At 38.0% G+C, this 19,003-nt stretch overlaps 1 protein-coding gene across 1 annotated transcript in view; it reads left to right on the top strand.

Annotated features, from left to right (window-relative positions):
- The window catches only part of LOC107699114 (Kv channel-interacting protein 2), an 18,639-nt gene extending 4,299 nt beyond the window's left edge, over window positions 1–14,340 (top strand). The window contains exons 4-8 of the mRNA XM_016500287.1: window positions 865–935; window positions 1,245–1,352; window positions 1,480–1,584; window positions 13,586–13,648; window positions 14,293–14,340. Coding sequence (XP_016355773.1) covers window positions 865–935; window positions 1,245–1,352; window positions 1,480–1,584; window positions 13,586–13,648; window positions 14,293–14,340 — 395 coding nt within the window. The remainder of the gene's footprint in view (window positions 1–864; window positions 936–1,244; window positions 1,353–1,479; window positions 1,585–13,585; window positions 13,649–14,292) is intronic.
- The last annotated feature ends 4,663 nt before the right edge of the window (window positions 14,341–19,003 follow it).

Consider the following 19,003-nt stretch of genomic DNA (forward strand, 5'->3'; position numbering starts at 1 on the left):
GGCTGAACCGATTCCCCACTGAGAGTCTCCATATTATCCTGTCTTCTTGTGCATTTTTCTTTCGTGGACTACCAGACGTTCTTTGGGGACTTGAATTAATTAGTGTCATTGTAAAGCTGCAATATTTAAGAGATCACAGATTTGGAATGACCAACTTCTCTTGCAATGGCTGAAAGGGTCTTCCCTTTGGCGTTCACCTGGACCGCCTCCTGTTACAGGGTTTCAGTCACCGCCATCTTGCAATCTCAGTGAAAACTGGAGGAATGCTGCCAGTTAAATAGGGTTTGTCAGATAATTAAGGAAATTGGCACCAGGTGCCAGATTAACCCCAATAACTGGGAGGTATCTGTAAGTGTTCTCTAATTTTGATCAGAGTTTTTTTCAAATATCTTATTTAAGTTTTTTTATACTGCGCTTCAGAATACAATTACTTTATGAAATATGCTTAAAAAACTGCCCTTCTACTCCTGTTAAGATAACTTAAAATCGGACTAAGCAGTGACCTTGAAATTTAGGAAATTGTAGGTTGTTCTATAATTTTGATCTCCACTGTATGTCATGTACATGTATATCCATCCTAAAACCTGTCAATACAGGTTGATATCATATAAATAAATATAAATGTATTTTAAAAAATATTACAAAAACATATATGAACAGCTTTTGTTATCTTAAGTATTTTATACTGAGCTTCAGAATACAATTACTTTATGAAATATTCTTAAAAAACTGCCCTTCTACTCCTGTTAAGATAACTTCAAATAGGACTAAGCAGTGACCTTGAAATTTAGGAAATTGTAGGTTGATCTCCACTGTACAAATCTTTTGTGTTTTATCAACCTTTTTGAGAAGCTTAATAAACAGATTCAAGAACTTATGCACATTACCTATTTGAGGCATTTGATACTAACAGGAATGGCTGTTTGAGTTTTAAGGTAAGCTGTAGCCAATAGTTTTGGGGTTACTGACAAGAGGTATTGACAAAGTGACACGATAATATGTGAGATACAGCATTCTCTTTTTGCACTTTCTATGTCCATCATATCTAACACACTTGATTCATATCATCAACTGGGTAGGAGAAAATCTATGAGCTGAACTAAATGTGTCAGTTAAGAGAGACATAAATGTGCAGAGCGGTGGGTCTACAACAAAGCTTGTAACCTGCCTTCCAGTTAAGATTTTATTTATTTGTTTGTCTGTTTCCTGACAGATTTATATTTCGTATTACTGTCATTTTACAGGAGTTTGTTGCTGGTCTGTCACTCATCCTTAGAGGCTCAATATATGACCGGCTAAATTGGGTATTTAATTTCTATGATCTTGATAAGGATGGATTCATCACAAGAGAGGTACTTCAAATGAAGCTTTGATCGGTTTAGCATTCACATGAACATATAGCATTAGTGTGTTTAGAAAGACTAATGTTAAAGTATATATGTGTGTATGTGATGTGTGTATGTGGTTTCGGTCTCCCAGGAGATGATGAAGATCATGAAGTCGATTTATGATTTGATGGGGAAGTATGTGTATCCCTCCATGCATGATGATACTCCCAGAGAACATGTGGAAAAATTCTTTCAGGTGAATGCAAACACACGGGAAGTTCATTAATGTCTATGTTGTGTCTCTACACTTCTTGCACCCAAACATTTTTGTTTGCTAAAAAGTACTGAACACTATTACAAGAAGACCTCTCTCCACATCAGCTACAATTAATGGAAAGGGATACATTCAGTGCTGTGAAAATGTGTTTGCCCCCATCCTGAATCCTTCTGTTTTTGTTCATATCTCACACTAATTTTTTTTTCAAAAATGAAAACAAAATCTAACATAAAGCAAATGTAATCTGAGTAATAATATAGCTTTAAAAAATAATGTTATATATTGAAGCAAAAAAGTTGTCTAACACCAACTGGGCCATTTTTTTAACTGAAAAATTCTGAAAAATTCCCAAATCTATGAAACTGCATTTATAAAGGGGTTCAGCTGGACTAAATGCAACAAGGTCTAATTACTGCCACAGTAATTAAATCAACATTTAAATCAACACCAGAATACTGATCATCATCACCTGATCCTCATCACAACCCCAATCACGGACTGTATATTAGGGGTGTGTAGTGGAGCCAATATTTGTATCTGTATCTGTAACAATCACAAAATTATTCGTATCTGTATTCAGATAAAACTGGAAGTGGGTGGGGCTTGAACCGGAAGTTCGTACAGTTACTTGAGAAGACCATTAGGCTATGTCTATGGTTTTACAACATCTTTTTTTTCGTAGTTATCACGGAACAAATATGCATATATATATATATATTTTATGATTATAACATTTAAATATCTTCTAACAGTCGGTGCCGATACCCTTGTATAGGCAGTGCTTCGGGGCGACCTTTCTTGATCCTATAAATAAATATTTAAATATTTTCTAATTAAACCAGTAAGGGTTCCTGTACAGTTTGGAAATATGAAAATTGAAAACCAGGAAATGCATGGAAAAAGGCAACTGCAACACTGCTATTTTATTTGCGCTCATTTCATTCATAGAGCTTACACTCACTGCACACACTTGTTAGGCCTACTGTGTTGTAATTTTAGAGGTTTATGTAAAACAACATGCTTTCCTTTGGCTCACCGGTTCCTGCAGTTTAAAAAAGTATTTCACTTAAGTAATTTGCAGGTCTGGAATAGTATGGAAAAAAAGAGAACAGAGTATGGAAAAATATTTGTGTTTCAACTATTTGCCCTATTCAGTGTACTAAAATATAAAATTATTTCATTCATGGAATTTACACTAATTTACTTCACACACTCGTTATTGCGTTGTAATTTTAGAGGTTTATGTAAAATAACATGCGTGTTTCAACAATTTGTCCTATTCAGTGTTCTAAAATATAAAATTAATCATTTCTAAAAATAAAGTTATCATAAAAGCAGAGAGATTTCACGACAAACATTTAGTGTAACATTTGTAACATATTGGAGACACTGTATATCCTGTACTTACTGCTTATTGCACTTCTGGTTAGATGCTAACTGCATTTCGTTGCCTTGTACCTTACATGTGCAATGACAAAAAAGTTGAATCTAATCTAATCTAATGTTCTAAAATATAAAATTAATCATTTCTAAAAATAAAGTTATCATAAAAGCAGAGAGATTTCACGACAAACATTTAGTGTAACATTTGTAACATATTGGAGACACTGTATATCCTGTACTTACTGCTTATTGCACTTCTGGTTAGATGCTAACTGCATTTCGTTGCCTTGTACCTTACATGTGCAATGGCAATAAAGTTGAATCTAATCTAATTTAATCTAATCTAGTGATCATTTGAACACAACTGAATTAATTCAAGGCACACATTTTCATTACGCAGAACTATTTCTCTTTAAGCAAGTCCCTTTTAAACTTCACTAAACAAATATGCGTATGCCATGCAAACCAGCAAAAGATAAAGGAGCAAATGTGTAGGCCTAGTAGAAAATGTATATGTATCTAAGTTGATTATAGCCTACTCTTGACAGAGAGCTGGTTTGGTTTTTTTAAAGACGGAGACACGCAGAGATGGCAATGCGGCTGTTTGATTGGCGATCGCTCTGTGCTTATTCCATTCATCCGTGTATCATATTGTACAAGGTTTAAATCATTGACATTTAAATATACATAAATAGTAGAACGTGTATGATGTAGTATTTTAGTTGATATTACTCTTCTTTCCAAGCTCTGTTTTCTGAGATATGCACAGAGAGGCAACATCAATGCAGTTGTTTGATTTGTGCTCATTTAATTCATAAAGTTTACATTGATTCACTTCACACACTCGTTATTGCATAGTGACTTTAGAGATTTATGTATAATATTGTGCTGATCCCCGGCTCACCTGTTATCCAGCAAACATGAGGAGTGACTGTGCCAGCCTCAGCTGAATATTATTTGGCAGAATTATTTGTTATCTGTTATTAATTTTGAAGCCCTTATCCGTGCCTTTCCGAATAAGGTATTCGGTTTCGGGAACACCCCTACTATATGCACACCCTCAAAGCACCTTCATTGTCTTGTCTCGTCTGAGTATGACCACCATGCATCATGTGTGCTATTCATCTTCTTCTTCGGACACCTGCAAGAAAGGATTGTTATTGGCTGTGCTTCTTCACTGCTTATGTTATTGTGTTCTACTCACCTCCCTCATCGTGTTTAATTGTTTATTACCACCATTGACTGTCTAATAAATACCACTCACTGTAACAACTTTCGCCATCTTGATCCTTCTGTAACAGAAGACAAGGCCGTAACAGCATGGATCCATCGAGTTTGGGCCTGGACTCAAACTCGTCACTGCGACCATCGAAAACATGGAGCAGGAATTGCAACGTTCTCTGATGACCTCTTCCAACCCCTATAAAACCGGTGCATCTGAGGTGAGCGCTAATCCACCTGCTAGCTTTTTTCCATCCACTAAAACAAACCCTCATTTCTTCACCCAGCCCTTTTTATTGCTGCCGTTGGTGCTAAACACGGGATTCGTGTCACTGTCAGTGCCATACTCAGGAATGGCAGGGGATTGCAAGGGTGTTCCATCATGCCCGAAATGAATCCTAACCTACTTCCCACTGAGAAAACCAAAGTAGGATTCATTATCTCACATCTCTCTCTAGCTGTATGCTGCAGTGGATCGAACCTTTATGGCAGTCAAGGCTGTCTGCAATCCCAATTCCGCCATATTTCCAGCATCTTCTTGCTTGTCTTGTCTTCTGTCTTGTCTGGCCTCCCCTAATCATGGTAGTCCATGACACCTGTGGAGAGTGTTGGATTAAACAGGGACTGCCCAGGATGATGGGTGCTGTGGATGTAGGAAGAAGGTAAAGGACTATTCTTCCATTGTGGCAGACTCCCACCTGCAGTTCTAACAGAGGTGATTGATGGATGATACGTCTTTTATCTGAGGCAGTAACAGTCACTGGCATATGAAATAGAGAGCTAACAAGAGATGCTGGGTGGATGGAACCAGAGAAATCCTCAAATGGAACCAGAGCTGTCACCACTACTGCATCACGTTTCCCATCCATCAGAGCAGAAGGCCATGAAGGAGTATGTGGAGGAGGCTCTCTGCCAGGGATACATTGCCCTAGAGTTCATGAAAATCAATCTTCGTAGTGCCTCTAATCTCATTCATGTCCACAATGGTGGCAAATGTAAGACTGCGTTTCAAACATCATCAGGTCACTATAAATATCGGGTGATGCCGTATGGCAGCGGTGTACCAAAAAACCTGCTCCTGGAGGGCCAGCATCCTGCAGAGTTTAGCTCCAACACAATTGCCTGGAAGTTTCTAGTGAGTCTGAAAATCTTGATTACTTTGGTTCAGGTGTATTTAATTAGGGTTGGAGCTAAACTCTACAGGACAGTGGCCCTCCAGGAACAGGTTTGGACACCCCTGCCGTATGGCCTGGCCAATGCACCTTCGGTGTTCCAGGGATTCATGAATGAAATCTTTCATGATTTTGTCTCTAATTTTGTGCTCATTTACGTTGATGGCATTCTCATCTATTCCCCTTCTGAACACCTTAGGCACGCTGGGCTGATCCTGCAGTGTCTCTGTGATCACAGGTTGTTCCTCAAGGCCGAAAATGCTCTTTTCACAAATATCGGGTGCATTTCCTTGGCTACATCATCGACTCCCAGGGTGTGCAGATGGACTCATGGAAGGTGGATGCAGTGCAATTGTGGCCTCCTCCATTCTTCTTAAGGGAAAACCCAAATCATTGAATTATACGGAGGAGGCCACTAGAGCATTCCAGTCACTTAAGACATTGTTTATCTCACCCTATGTCCTTCAACATCCAGATCTAGAACTGCACTTTGTGGTAAGGGTTGGATGCTTCATCCATGGGAGTAGGGGCAGTGTTATCCCAGTGGAATAAAGCTTCCTCTAACCTCCATCCATGCGCTTTCTTTTCTAGGAAGCTGGTCTTCTAGGACACCTATGAGTGGACTTTGCCACAAACTTGCTATCAGCAGAAGGATATATGACAATCCTGGTGCTAGTAGATATATCCTCAAAGGCCTTTGAACGGATCCCTCTGATGGGGCTACCCAGTGCATTCCAGAATATTGAACTATTGTTTCAACACATTTTCCAGAACTTTGGCATCAACTGAGGAGATTGTATCTGACAGAGGACCGCAGTTCGTCTCACATGTATGGAAAGCCTTCTGCTGACTACTAGGTGTGACAATCTGTCATATGGTTACCATCCAAAGACAAACAGCCAAACGGAGCACAAGATACAATAGGTGAGACGTTACTAGTTCACATATTACTATGACCAGCAGGACCAATAGAGTCGCTTTATTCCCTGGGCCTTGTATGTATAAAACTCCCTCAAACAGTCCACCACAGTATGAACACCCTTCTGTGCATACCTTGGCTTTCAACCACCACTTTTCCCCTGGACCAGAGAGCCATCAGAGGTACCCGCTGTTGACCATTGGTTTCACCAGAGCAAGAGGGTTTGGTATTCTGCACATTCACCTTCAGAGAGCATTATGCCGACATCAGAGCCAGGCTGATGCACGGAGACACACATACCAGTTACCAACACAGGCAGAAAGTCTGGCTCTCAGAGACATTTGGCTATGGCTCCCTTCAAAGAAGTTAAGTCCTCATTTCATCAGCCCATTCCTCATTACTCATCAAATAAATCCTGTCACTTACAGACTGTAACATCGACTTCATTATAAAATTCACTCCACTTCCATGTTGTACTTCTTAAGCCTTTTTACCCATCTCCTTCCTCCACAGAGCCAGGCAGTGAAACTGAACTGCTCCTCCATCCTGGATGGAATATCTTGGACTTATGCTGATGAGGACATCATCTCGAGTATCTGATTGACTGGGAGGGATTTGGATCAGAGGAAAGAACCTGGGTGGCTTGAGACAAGATCCTGGATTCGGCCTTACTTACAGCCTTCCACACAGTCAAGTCAAGTCACCTTTATTTATGTAGCGCTTTATACAATACAGATTGTGTCAAAGCAGCGTTACAGCATTAAAAAAGAAAATAGTGTGTCGATAATGCAAGAGGACAATAGTAAACACTCAGTTAAAGTCAGTTCATTATTGATTCAGTGATGTCATTATCCAGCTAAGTTCAGTTCATATAGTATCTGTGCAATCAAGTCGACAATATTGACAGAAATTAAGTGTCCCCAACTAAGCAAGCCAGAGGCGAAAGTGGCAAGGAACCAAAACTCCATCTGTGACAGAAATGGAGAAAACAAATTTTGGGAGAAACCAGACTCAGTTGGGGGCCAGTTCTCCTCTGGCCAGATGAAACCAGCATAGTGTGGTTTAATTCCAGATGGCAACACAAGTCAGAACTGTGCAGAGGACTCATCTGGTTCTCGTGGTCTTGTGCCGATAGCCATCTGGGATCTGTCTCTGCGGCTCATCTAGTTGACATGGTCTCCGCTGACATTCAGGGCTATAGAGGTTGTCTCTAGGTGCTGATACACCATCTGGACTGGATACAGACTGGATCTGGGTGGCTATGGTGACCTCAGAATAAGAATGAAACAGACTAATAATAGCGTAGATGCCATTCTACTTACGATGTAACAAGTACATCGGCCGTTATGGGAAGTGTTCCTGGTTCTGGTTGACCTAATGAATGCAGCCTAAAAATACTTTAACGGATTTGAATTATAGAAATGTGATAGTGTGTTATGTGTAAGCAAGAGATGGGTCTTTAATCTGGATTTAAATTGACAGAGTGTGCCTGCCTCCTGAACAATGTTAAGTAGATTGTTCCAGAGTTTGGGCGCTAAATAGGAAAAGGATCTACCACCCTCAGTTGATTTTGATATTCTAGGTATTATCAAATGGCCAGAGTTTTAAGATCGCAGCGTACGTGAAGGACTATAATACGATAAGAGCTTGCTCAAGTACTGAGGAGGTAAACCATTCAGGGCTTAATAAGTAATTAGCAAGATTTTTTAAATATATACGATGTTTAAGAGCCAGTGTAGTGTTGACAGATCCAGGCTAATATGGTCATACTTCCTAGTTCTATTAAGAACTCTAGCTGCTGCATTGGACCAGCTGTAATTTGTTTATTAAATGCGCTGAGCAACCACCCAATAAAGCATTACAATAATCCAAACTTGAGGTCATGAATGCATGAATTAAAATGAAACGTGGCTTTCAAAGGAAAGCTAACACCATGTTTCCAGATGATATCTCCCAAGGGTAACATGTAAACGTGAAAAGCAACAGTCCTAGTACTGAGCCTTGTGGTACTCAATACTGCACTTGCAATATATATGATACCTCATCATTCACTACCACGAATTGATGACTGTCAGATAAGTATTATTTGAACCATGCCAATGCAATTCCACTAATGCCAACATCATTTTCATAGTTCAAGATTTGAGATCGGTCTGTAATTAATTCTTTAGGATCAAGTTGTGTTTTTTTAATGAGAGGCTTAATAACAGCCAGTTTGAAAGTTTTTGGCACATATTCTAATGACAAAGACGAATTAATAATATTCAGAAGAGGATCTATGACTTCAGGAAGCACCTCTTTTAATAGCTTAGATGGTATAGGGTCTAACATACATGTTGTTGGTTTAGATGATTTAACAAGTTTATACAATTCTTCCACTCCTATAGCAGAGAATTAGTGAAATTATTCCTCAGGGGATCTATCGTGCACTATCTGATGCGATACTGTAGCTGATGGCTGCATGGTTATAATTTTATCTCTAATAGTATCGATCTTGGAAGTAAAGAAGTTCTTAAAGTCATTACTGCTGTGCTGCTGGGAAATGTCAGTGCCTGTTGATGCTTTATTTTTCGTTAATTTAGCCAGTGTACTGAATAAATACCTGAGATTGTGTTTGTTTTCTTCTAAAAGAGACGAAAAGTAAGCAGATATCATAGCTTTTAAGGCTTTTCTGTAGGAGGAAGTACTTTCCCTCCATGCAATATGAAACACCTCTAGTTTTGTTTTCTTCCAGCTGTGCTTCATTTTCCATGCTGCTCTCTTTAGGGCGTGAGTGTGCTCATTATAACATGGTGTTGGACTGTTTTCCTTAATCCTCTTTGAGCATAAAGGAGCAACTGTATCTAAAGTCCATAGTTTCTGTTACAACATCCTGTGACAAATTTTTCTGAGCTATAGGATATGCTCTAGTTTTGTTTTCTTCCAGCTGCGCTTCATTTTCCATGCTCCTCTCTTTAGGGCGTGAGTGTGCTCGTTATAACATGGTGTTGGACTGTTTTCCTTAATCCTCTTTGAGCATAAAGGAGCAACTGTATCTAAAGTCCATAGTTTCTGTTACAACATCCTGTGACAAATTTTTCTGAGCTATAGGATATGCTGAGGATTTGAGACAAGTCAGGAAGATTATTTATAAAGCAGTTTTTTTGTGGTAGAAGTGATGATTCTACCATAATTGTAACAAAGAGTTGAGTTTGCAGCTTTAGCTACATGGAGTATACACAAGACTAGATAATGATCTGAGATATCATTGCTCTGCTGCATAATTTCAATGCCATTGACATCAATTCCATATGATAGTATTCAAGTATTAAAGTATGATTACGACAATGAGTAGGTCCTGTCACGTGTTGTCTGACCCCAACAGAGTTTAGAATGTCTATAAATGCTGATCCCAATGCATCTTTTTCATTATCTACATGGATATTAAAATCGCCAACAATTAAGATCTGCAGCCACCACTAATTCTTTGATAAAATCTGTATACTGTAGCCAGTACAAATGTCAATAGGGATTTATTATTGACACTTATTACACTAGATAATTTTACATAAAGCACCATTACTTCAAATGAATTATACTTGAAATCAGACCTCTGAGGAATCCTGAAAATATTACTAAAAAATTGTAGCAACACCTCCCCCTTTACCATTTGGATGCGGCTCATGTTTATAATAGTAATCTTTGGGGGTATACTCATTTAAAGTAATGTAATTATCTGGTTTTAACCCGGTTTCTGTCAAACAGAGCACATCTAGGTTTTGATCTGTGATCATATAATTTACAAAAAGCGCTTTCGTAGAAAGGGATCTAATATTCTTTACGCCAAGCTTTATCATGTGTTTATTTTATTATATCTGGTTTTTATTTGTTAAACATCAATAAAATTGTTACCCTTCAATTGTTTTGGACGTTTTTTGTATTTGCTAGTTTGGGGAACAGACACAGTCTCTATAGTATGATATCTAGGTGTAGGAGTCTCTAGTTGTAAGAGGCTGTGGGCCCCAGTTAGTCAAGTACAAACTCTAAGATTGTGCCATATTTCTAGAGAGAAGAGAGGCACCATCCCTGGAGGGATGAAGACCATCTCTTTTCAACAGGTCAGGTCTGCCCCAAAAACTCGTCCATTTGTCTATGAAACCCATGTTATTCTGCGGGCACCACTTAGACATCCAGCCATTGAGTGACGACAGTCTGCTATGTATCTCATCACCACGGTAAGCAGGGAGGGGACCAGAACATATGACAGTGTCTGACATTGTATTTGCAAGTTCACACACCTCTTTAATGTTATTTATAGTGATCTCCGACTGGCGAAGTCGAACATCATTAGTGCCGATCTTACTGAATTTACATTTACATTAGACAGCACTTTTAAATTGGCCAAGATGTCAGGCACTCTGGCCAGAGGAGAACTGGCCCCCGACTGAGCCTGGTTTCTCCCAAGGTTTTTTTTTTCTCTGGTGATTTCTGTCACCGATGGAGTTTTGGTTCCTTGGCACTGTTGCATTTGACTTGCTTAGTTGGGGACACAATTTCTGGCAACATTGTTGACTTGACTGTGCAGACACTATTGGAAGAGAACTGAACTGAGCTGGATGACGACATCACTGAATCAACAATGAACTGACTTTAACTGATTTATTATTGACACTTATTACACTAGATAATTTTACATAAAGCACCATTACTTCAAATGAATTATACTTGAAATCAGACCTCTGAGGAATCCTGAAAATATTACTAAAAAATTGTAGCAACACCTCCCCCTTTACCATTTGGATGCGGCTCATGTTTATAATAGTAATCTTTGGGGGTATACTCATTTAAAGTAATGTAATTATCTGGTTTTAACCCGGTTTCTGTCAAACAGAGCACATCTAGGTTTTGATCTGTGATCATATAATTTACAAAAAGCGCTTTCATAGAAAGGGATCTAATATTCTTTACGCCAAGCTTTATCATGTGTTTATTTTATTATATCTGGTTTTTATTTGTTAAACATCAATAAAATTGTTACCCTTCAATTGTTTTGGACGTTTTTTGTATTTGCTAGTTTGGGGAACAGACACAGTCTCTATAGTATGATATCTAGGTGTAGGAGTCTCTAGTTGTAAGAGGCTGTGGGCCCCAGTTAGTCAAGTACAAACTCTAAGACTATGTGCCATATTTCTAGAGAAATGAGTGTCACCACCCCTGGAGGGATGAAGACCATTTCTTTTCAAAAGGTCAGGTCTGCCCCAATAACTCCTCCAATTGTCTATGAAACCTATGTTATTCTTCGGGCACCACTTAGACATCCAGCCATTGAGTGACGACAGTCTGCTATGTATCTCATCACCACGGTAAGCAGGGAGGGGACCAGAACATATGACAGTGTCTGACATTGTATTTGCAAGTTCACACACCTCTTTAATGTTATTTATAGTGATCTCCGACTGGCGAAGTCGAACATCATTAGTGCCGATCTTACTGAATTTACATTTACATTAGACAGCACTTTTAAATTGGCCAAGATGTCAGGCACTCTGGCCAGAGGAGAACTGGCCCCCGACTGAGCCTGGTTTCTCCCAAGGTTTTTTTTTTCTCTGGTGATTTCTGTCACCGATGGAGTTTTGGTTCCTTGGCACTGTTGCATTTGACTTGCTTAGTTGGGGACACAATTTCTGGCAACATTGTTGACTTGACTGTGCAGACACTATTGGAAGAGAACTGAACTGAGCTGGATGATGACATCACTGAATCAACAATGAACTGACTTTAACTGATAAACTGACTGTTTTCTATTGTCCTTATGCATTATCAGCACACGTTTTTCCTGTTTAACACTGTAAAGCTGCTTTGACACAATCCTGTTTAACAGCTGCTTTGACACAATCTGCATTGTATAAAGCGCTATATAAATAAAGGTTAAAAAAAAAGAAAAAAGTGGGTGTCACTGAGTGGGGAGAACCTGTTTAATGTTTTAATCAGAACGGAAGAGCTGTGTTTTGTCCCGCGCCTTACAGTCACCCAATTGCCCTGCTGCAGGGGCTCTGCAACCGGAACCGAACAATGTACGGGACTCGCTAAGCTAGTAATATCCAAAGCCGTATCTAAAGCCCTCACATTCTTACTATCCTCAATTAAAGTTTGGATGCGCATCTCTAGTTCTGAAATCTTCTCTGTCAGCCTAACTATTTCCGTACATTTATCATATCTGAATCCCTGGCCGCTGACAGAGAAAGCTACACTAAACATGTGGCAAGCAGTGCAAGTGACAATAACATGAGAAAAAAAGCCATTACTCACCGTGATTGTTGAATGATTCTGACTTACCACAGTTGTTTGATGAACTCGTGAAAAGCGGAGCAAACCACTCAGCAGCACAGGAGACAGGAACCAAACACCGTTAGTAACCACTGCACCATTAGGATGGGCAACCTCCGCCTGATTCTGCACCCCCTGTGTCCTCTCATTCACCAAAATACTGATCCCCGTCACCTAATATTCATCACAACCCCAATCCTGGACTGTATATATACTCACCCTAAACTCACCGGGTTTGTGCTTCTTTACTGTTGATGTGACTGTGTTCTATTTACCTCCCTCATTGTGTTTCAGTGTTTATTACCTCCATTTAATGAGTAATAAATACCACTCACTGCAACAACCTCCGTCATCAAAAAGGAGAATGTCCGGTCTTCAGTCTCTAAGCACAACTGGATTGTGCCACTAGGCAATGATCCAAAGCATAGGAGCAAGTCCACTTTGAATGGCTTTTATGGAGTGGCCTAGTCAAAGTCCTGACTTGAACCTAATTTATATGCTATGGCAGGACCTTAAATGTAAAGTTCACACTCAAAAACCCTCTAATGTGGCAGAACTAAAGCAGTTCTGCAAAGAAGAATGAGCCAAAATTCCACCACAGTGCTGTAAAGACTGATCTCCAGTTATTGGAAGCGTTTGGTTGCAATTATTGCTGCTAAAGGTGGCACAACCAGATTTTAAGTTTAATACAGCAAATAGTTTTTCACATGGGTGACAGGTGTTGGATAACTTTTTTGCTTCAAAATGAATGACAAAATAAATAAATAAAACCTGTATTATTTGTTTACTCAGGATTCCTGTTTTATCTTGCATTTCGTGCGAAGATTTAAAACTATTTTTGTATGAAATACAAAAACAAAAGAAATCAGGATTGGGGCAATTACATTTTGCACAACACTGTATATCGCTTGAACTGAAGGATTTGCACCACTTTTCAAGGCTTCAAGAATGCATCTTGAACTTTATAAACTTTTTCCAGAAAATGGACAGAAACCTTGATGGAGGGATCACCATTGAGGAGTTCATGGAGTCATGTCAAAAGGTTGATCTCTACCACTCATTTATTATTATTATTATTATTATTATTATTATTATCATCATCAAAATCAGAGATGAAATATCTCCAGGGAGTATTCCAGAAAGTAGGTTTAATATGACATAACCCTAAGTTGATTAAACAGTAAGCATTGCTTGTTCGCAGCACCAGCTTGTAGAACTGGTGTAACTGTATAACGTGACAAGCCTATGTGTCTTAATTGCATTTTTTTAAATAAAATATATATAGGAAACATCCCATTAAAAAAACAAAAAAAAAAAACAATGCAGCGATGTGTTAGAGGACAAAATGTTGGGATTAAGATTTATGAGGTAAAATAAACAGTGCTGTATGTTATAGTAATGCTATATAATTATAATATGATGTCTAGTCTGAGCTGCCATGCACACTGAAGCCTCATCAGAAGAGAACACATAAAGCTGAGGATTAACCTCAAGTAAACTAACTCTGGACCTCAGGTTCATGGAGAAAGTTACTATTAAAGTTCCCCCAGTTTTGGGGACTGAAAGTTGCAGTTAACGGCTAGGATAACTTACTAAAAGTTTTGTTACTAAAGTTGCTTTCTGGAATATCCTGCAGGGAAATGTGACTCTTGCAATTTACTCTTCTTTCTTTTCTGTTTATCTGAGGATGCGAATATCATGCGGTCAATGCGGCTATTTGACAGTGTCTTTTAAGAGTTTCTGCCCGGCTGTGGATTTCTGCACCACATTCTTCTCTCTCCATCAAGAAAGTATATATATATATATATATATATATATATATATATGTGTTTAAATTTGAATCCATCTGCCTGATGGAATAATCTTCCATCACAGAATTTTACTGTGCTTATATATTAGGCATTTTTACAATATTTGTGTGGGGTTTGCTTTTTTTATCAGAGAAGGCATGGCCTTTAGGGAAGCACACACCTGATGGGGAAAAGCTCTTTTTAGCTATTTCTGTAGACATCAGTATGCAAAAAACAAACAAACAAACGCAAAAGCGTTTATTGAGCCTCATTCATGTAGAACACGGCAGTTTGTAAAGCCGTTCTGACATAAACTTTCGAATTCATGAAAATGTTCCTATTTTCAAAATGTTAGTTGGTACGAAAGCAATGTACACCTGTGTTAATGGTGCGTAAAACGTTCTGTGTTCTTTTTGGCAAACTGATGACATTTTGATGCACTACCATAACAATATTTCACAAGTTCTTTTGCCCTGTCTTGTTTTTTTGTAGCTGAGTTTTGAAAACTGTTCAACTTTGGGTAAAACGCAGCGCAGTGCTCGTCAATGTCACTCCAAATCAATGGAGCAGGGGCGGGCAGAGGCGGACAGTAGTGAAGATAATTAAAAGATTTACTTGAGTACAAGAAAGTACTACATTTTTAATGTTCTTAAGTATTAAAGGTAAAACAAACAACAACTTTTATTTATGAAATGTAGTGCAGTAAAAAGTACAATATTATGCTTTGGAATGTTGTGAAGTAAAATTTTCTAAAGAAAAACACTCTGATAAACTACAGATACTTTTTAAACTTACTTGAGTAAAGTAAAAATACTTCACTACTGTCCGCCTCTGGGGTGGGACTAATGCTACAGCAACCAACCATCCTACTTGTACAACGACTGAACAATGATCGAGAAGTTCATATTACTGATTACTGCATTTTTATATTCAGTAATATTCTTCAAAATGAGATACTAGTAGGCCTAATACATTAGTGCCGTGGATATTTCAAATCATAGCAACCAAAAGCGTCTGGAAAAATGCTGTGCCACCAAAAAGGTTCTCAAGTGCCACCAGTTGCCCATTTTCAGAAGACGGCCTGACATTTTTCAGCTGGCTAAAAATGCTTTGGTGGACACACGTTAATTGAATATTTATTGTTAGGCATATGGCCTATTAGTATTTTTTGCATTTATGAAATATACTGGGGCCAAACCTGAGAAGCGGGTGCAGAATATTCCACTGCATTCCTGGACACGTAACTATTTACAACCCGATCTCATGAAAGTGCGAATAAATAGTACGCCAAATAAAAACAAAAACTCGTGGTACTGATACGCAAAAATGGACTTTGGCATGTATATGCTACGCGATGGGTAGGTTTAGGGTTGTGGGGGAGATGCGTATCATATGCACGTCAACAAATTTCGTATCATATGCACGTGAAAACTGCGTATCATATGCACGCCAAACACATGCGTATCATATGCACGCCAAAGTCCATTATTTCGTATCATATGGACGCCAAAGTCCATTTTTGCATATCAATACCACGAGTTTTCGTTTTTATTTGGCGTACTATTTATACGCATTTTCATGAGACCGGGCTCCTATTTACGCAAGTTTCATGAATGAGGCCCATTGGAATGTTTTCTCTTGTTTTATCTCTTGTTCTTAATAATAAGTGTATTAGAGCAAGAATGTGAAGGTTAATTCATTGCTTCTCCTGATTGTAATCTCTGTGCAAATACATTTATACCCCCTATGTGCAATAAATATTATGCATTTTAAACCACATTTGACACTTCACATGCTCCGTTTCTCTGTTTTGAGAAAAGCTAATATATTTTAGTATGTATAATTTAGTCAAAAGCTTCAACACCATTTTCATCACTTGCTCATTTAGTTTGTCTGTTTTCTCATTTCTCTGGTCGCTGTGGTATCTCGTCTTTCTCAGCAAACTCTCTGAATATGGCCAGTTTTCACTGTTTACTTTCTTCATTTATAACTCTGCACTGAGAGTGAAGATGGGACATGTTTCTACAACAGTGACAGCGTGTTTTATTTGTTCTGTTCACTGTTACCAGCCTCAACATCACTTTGCAACTCAAAAGGATCTTTGGCTGCAGTTTTGCTAAAATGGCGATCTCTGCTTGTTTTCAAGCGTACTGTTAGTATACTTTATTTCAAATAAAAATAAGAGTGTATTTTCTGCCTACGTTTTATGTGCTGTCAGAGATAGACTTACAGCTATTATATGTACGCTATACATACAGTATTGTGCAAAAGTCTTCGGCCATTAGTATTTTCACCAACACAAATGGTTTCAAGGCAGTCATTTCGATCTTTTGATGTAGTGTTTCAGTAGAAAATATCAGTTTACATTTCCAAACATTCCTTTTGCCATTAATTGTAATAATCCAGTGATATTTTTATATGCATAAGGAGTCTGAAAGCAGCCAGTGCTCCACACAGAGATCTGATCTCACCATCATCCAGTCTGTCTGCGATTACATAAAAACTGAGACTGACCAACATCTCCGTCACTGCTGCTTACCATTGTGACGAATCAAACCACGGCATGTAGATGGAAAGAGTCATGCAAAGAAAGAAACAGAAGAACATGTTCAGACAAACAGTGATTTTTCCACTTTAAAGCAAGTTAACACTTAATGTATTCATATACATAACATTCAGATTGGACTTGCCTTGTATTGCTTTCAGATGGTCTACTTTACCGATGTCAGTGTGGCAGATCAAACTGGTTGGAAAGAGTCATGCAGATAAAGAAGAACATGTTCAGAAGTGGTTTTGCACTTTAAAACAGGTTAATACAGTATTCATATATATAGTACATTCAGATTGGACTTGCTTTATATTGCAGCTCTGCCTCACCACCAGAACAAACCATAGCATGTAGAAAGAGAGAAAGAAAGAAGAATATGTTCAGAAATACAGTGATTTGATGCTGGAATTTAACTTTTAAGTTAATACAGTTTTTTGATGTATTCATATAAAACCTTGATTTGCCTTTAATCGCTGTCAGATGACATTTCTTACTATGTTTGTCATTGTGTGACGACTCAAACCAGGACATGTAGAATGAAACAGAGAAGAATATGTTCAGAATGAAAGAAAACATGTTTTAGATATTCTTTTCAGAAAAATCTTTTTGTAATATTAAAAAGTCGATGGATTTGGCTGTATGAATGTATTTCACCTGCATGAACAGACTCGCTCGTCCTAGCCAAACACAAGAGTTCAAGCCCATCACATCATGAAAGCAGCAGTATGTTCAAGTATGAATCAATAACTGTGTGAACGCGCATCACCTGTAACCACTGTTGGGGAAAGTTACTTTTAAAAGTAATGCATTACAATATTGCGTTACTCCATAAAAAAGTAACTAATTACGTTACTTAGTTACTTTTTATGGAAAGTAATACGTTACGTTACTTTTGCGTTACTTTTTAAATCTGGACAGGGAAAAAAAATTTCAAACACTTCAAGAAATAAAAAAAACACACAAATGTGTGTCTAGAGTAATTTTTGCTTATTAGTACGCTTGAACTGGATCATCGAAGACATTGGTTAATAGAATGGGATTAAATACATAAAGGATATTTGTGTTGTTTAACATGGGGACAGGAGAGCTGTCAGTCAATAAATTGGAAAAAAAGTAACTTGCGTTACCTATTTGAAAAAGTAACTCAGATATTCTCTTGTAACTTAAAAAGTAATGCGTTACTTTACTAGTTACTTGAAAAAAGTAATCTGATTACGTAACTCAAGTTACTTGTAATGCGTTACCCCCAACACTGCCTGTAACCATAGCGACAGTGAATATTAAAGATGGAGACGTCCAATATTGCAAAGTCTAATGACATGTCACACGACAAATCAATCAAGGCGTGATTTCCTTAATTAACCGACTACAGCTTTCATATCTCAGAGCATTTAAGTCGCAATACCATATACCTGCACAATGTTCATTTTTTTCATCATAAGTGAGTAAATCCAGAGTTTTGCTGCTCTTAACCTCCTGAGACCCTGCATCCTCATATGAGGACATAATATTTGAGTGATTTCTCTGAGACGTTACATGCCACAGTTGTAAGTCTGGATGTCCTGTACTGAGCACATTCAGGGCTTTTCAGAGATGCTAAATGATTGGATGTTTCACCATCACCACCCCCTCTCCTTGGTCTTCAAACATGTCTGATATTAATTTAGTGACACTCTTATGGAAATATGATAATATTTTGTATTTATCGTTTAAATCTGACTAATTTTTAAAATGTGTGTCATAAATCATCATCTCAGGAAAATGTTATGGGGTTTCAAATCAAAATATGACTTTCTGTTATGAAACAGGACGTTGATTTCATACATGAATTTTACACACATTTTGCATAAAGAAAAATGGTATATCAATCACTCTGTTGTAACATAGTTGAGAATTATCTTTATACAATGTTTGGTAAAAAAAAAAATCCTGAAAACTAAAAATGTATTGGTGATTTAAAAAAAAAATCGATTGTTTTTGCCTATGCATGTTAATTCATGTCTTTTTATTTTTTAAATTGAGTCCTGATGTCCTCTACCGAGGACGTAGCAGAACTTAT

Source organism: Sinocyclocheilus anshuiensis, unplaced genomic scaffold (assembly GCF_001515605.1).
Source record: "Sinocyclocheilus anshuiensis isolate Anshui unplaced genomic scaffold, SAMN03320099.WGS_v1.1 scaffold166, whole genome shotgun sequence".
NCBI classification, from domain to species: Eukaryota; Metazoa; Chordata; class Actinopteri; order Cypriniformes; family Cyprinidae; genus Sinocyclocheilus; species Sinocyclocheilus anshuiensis.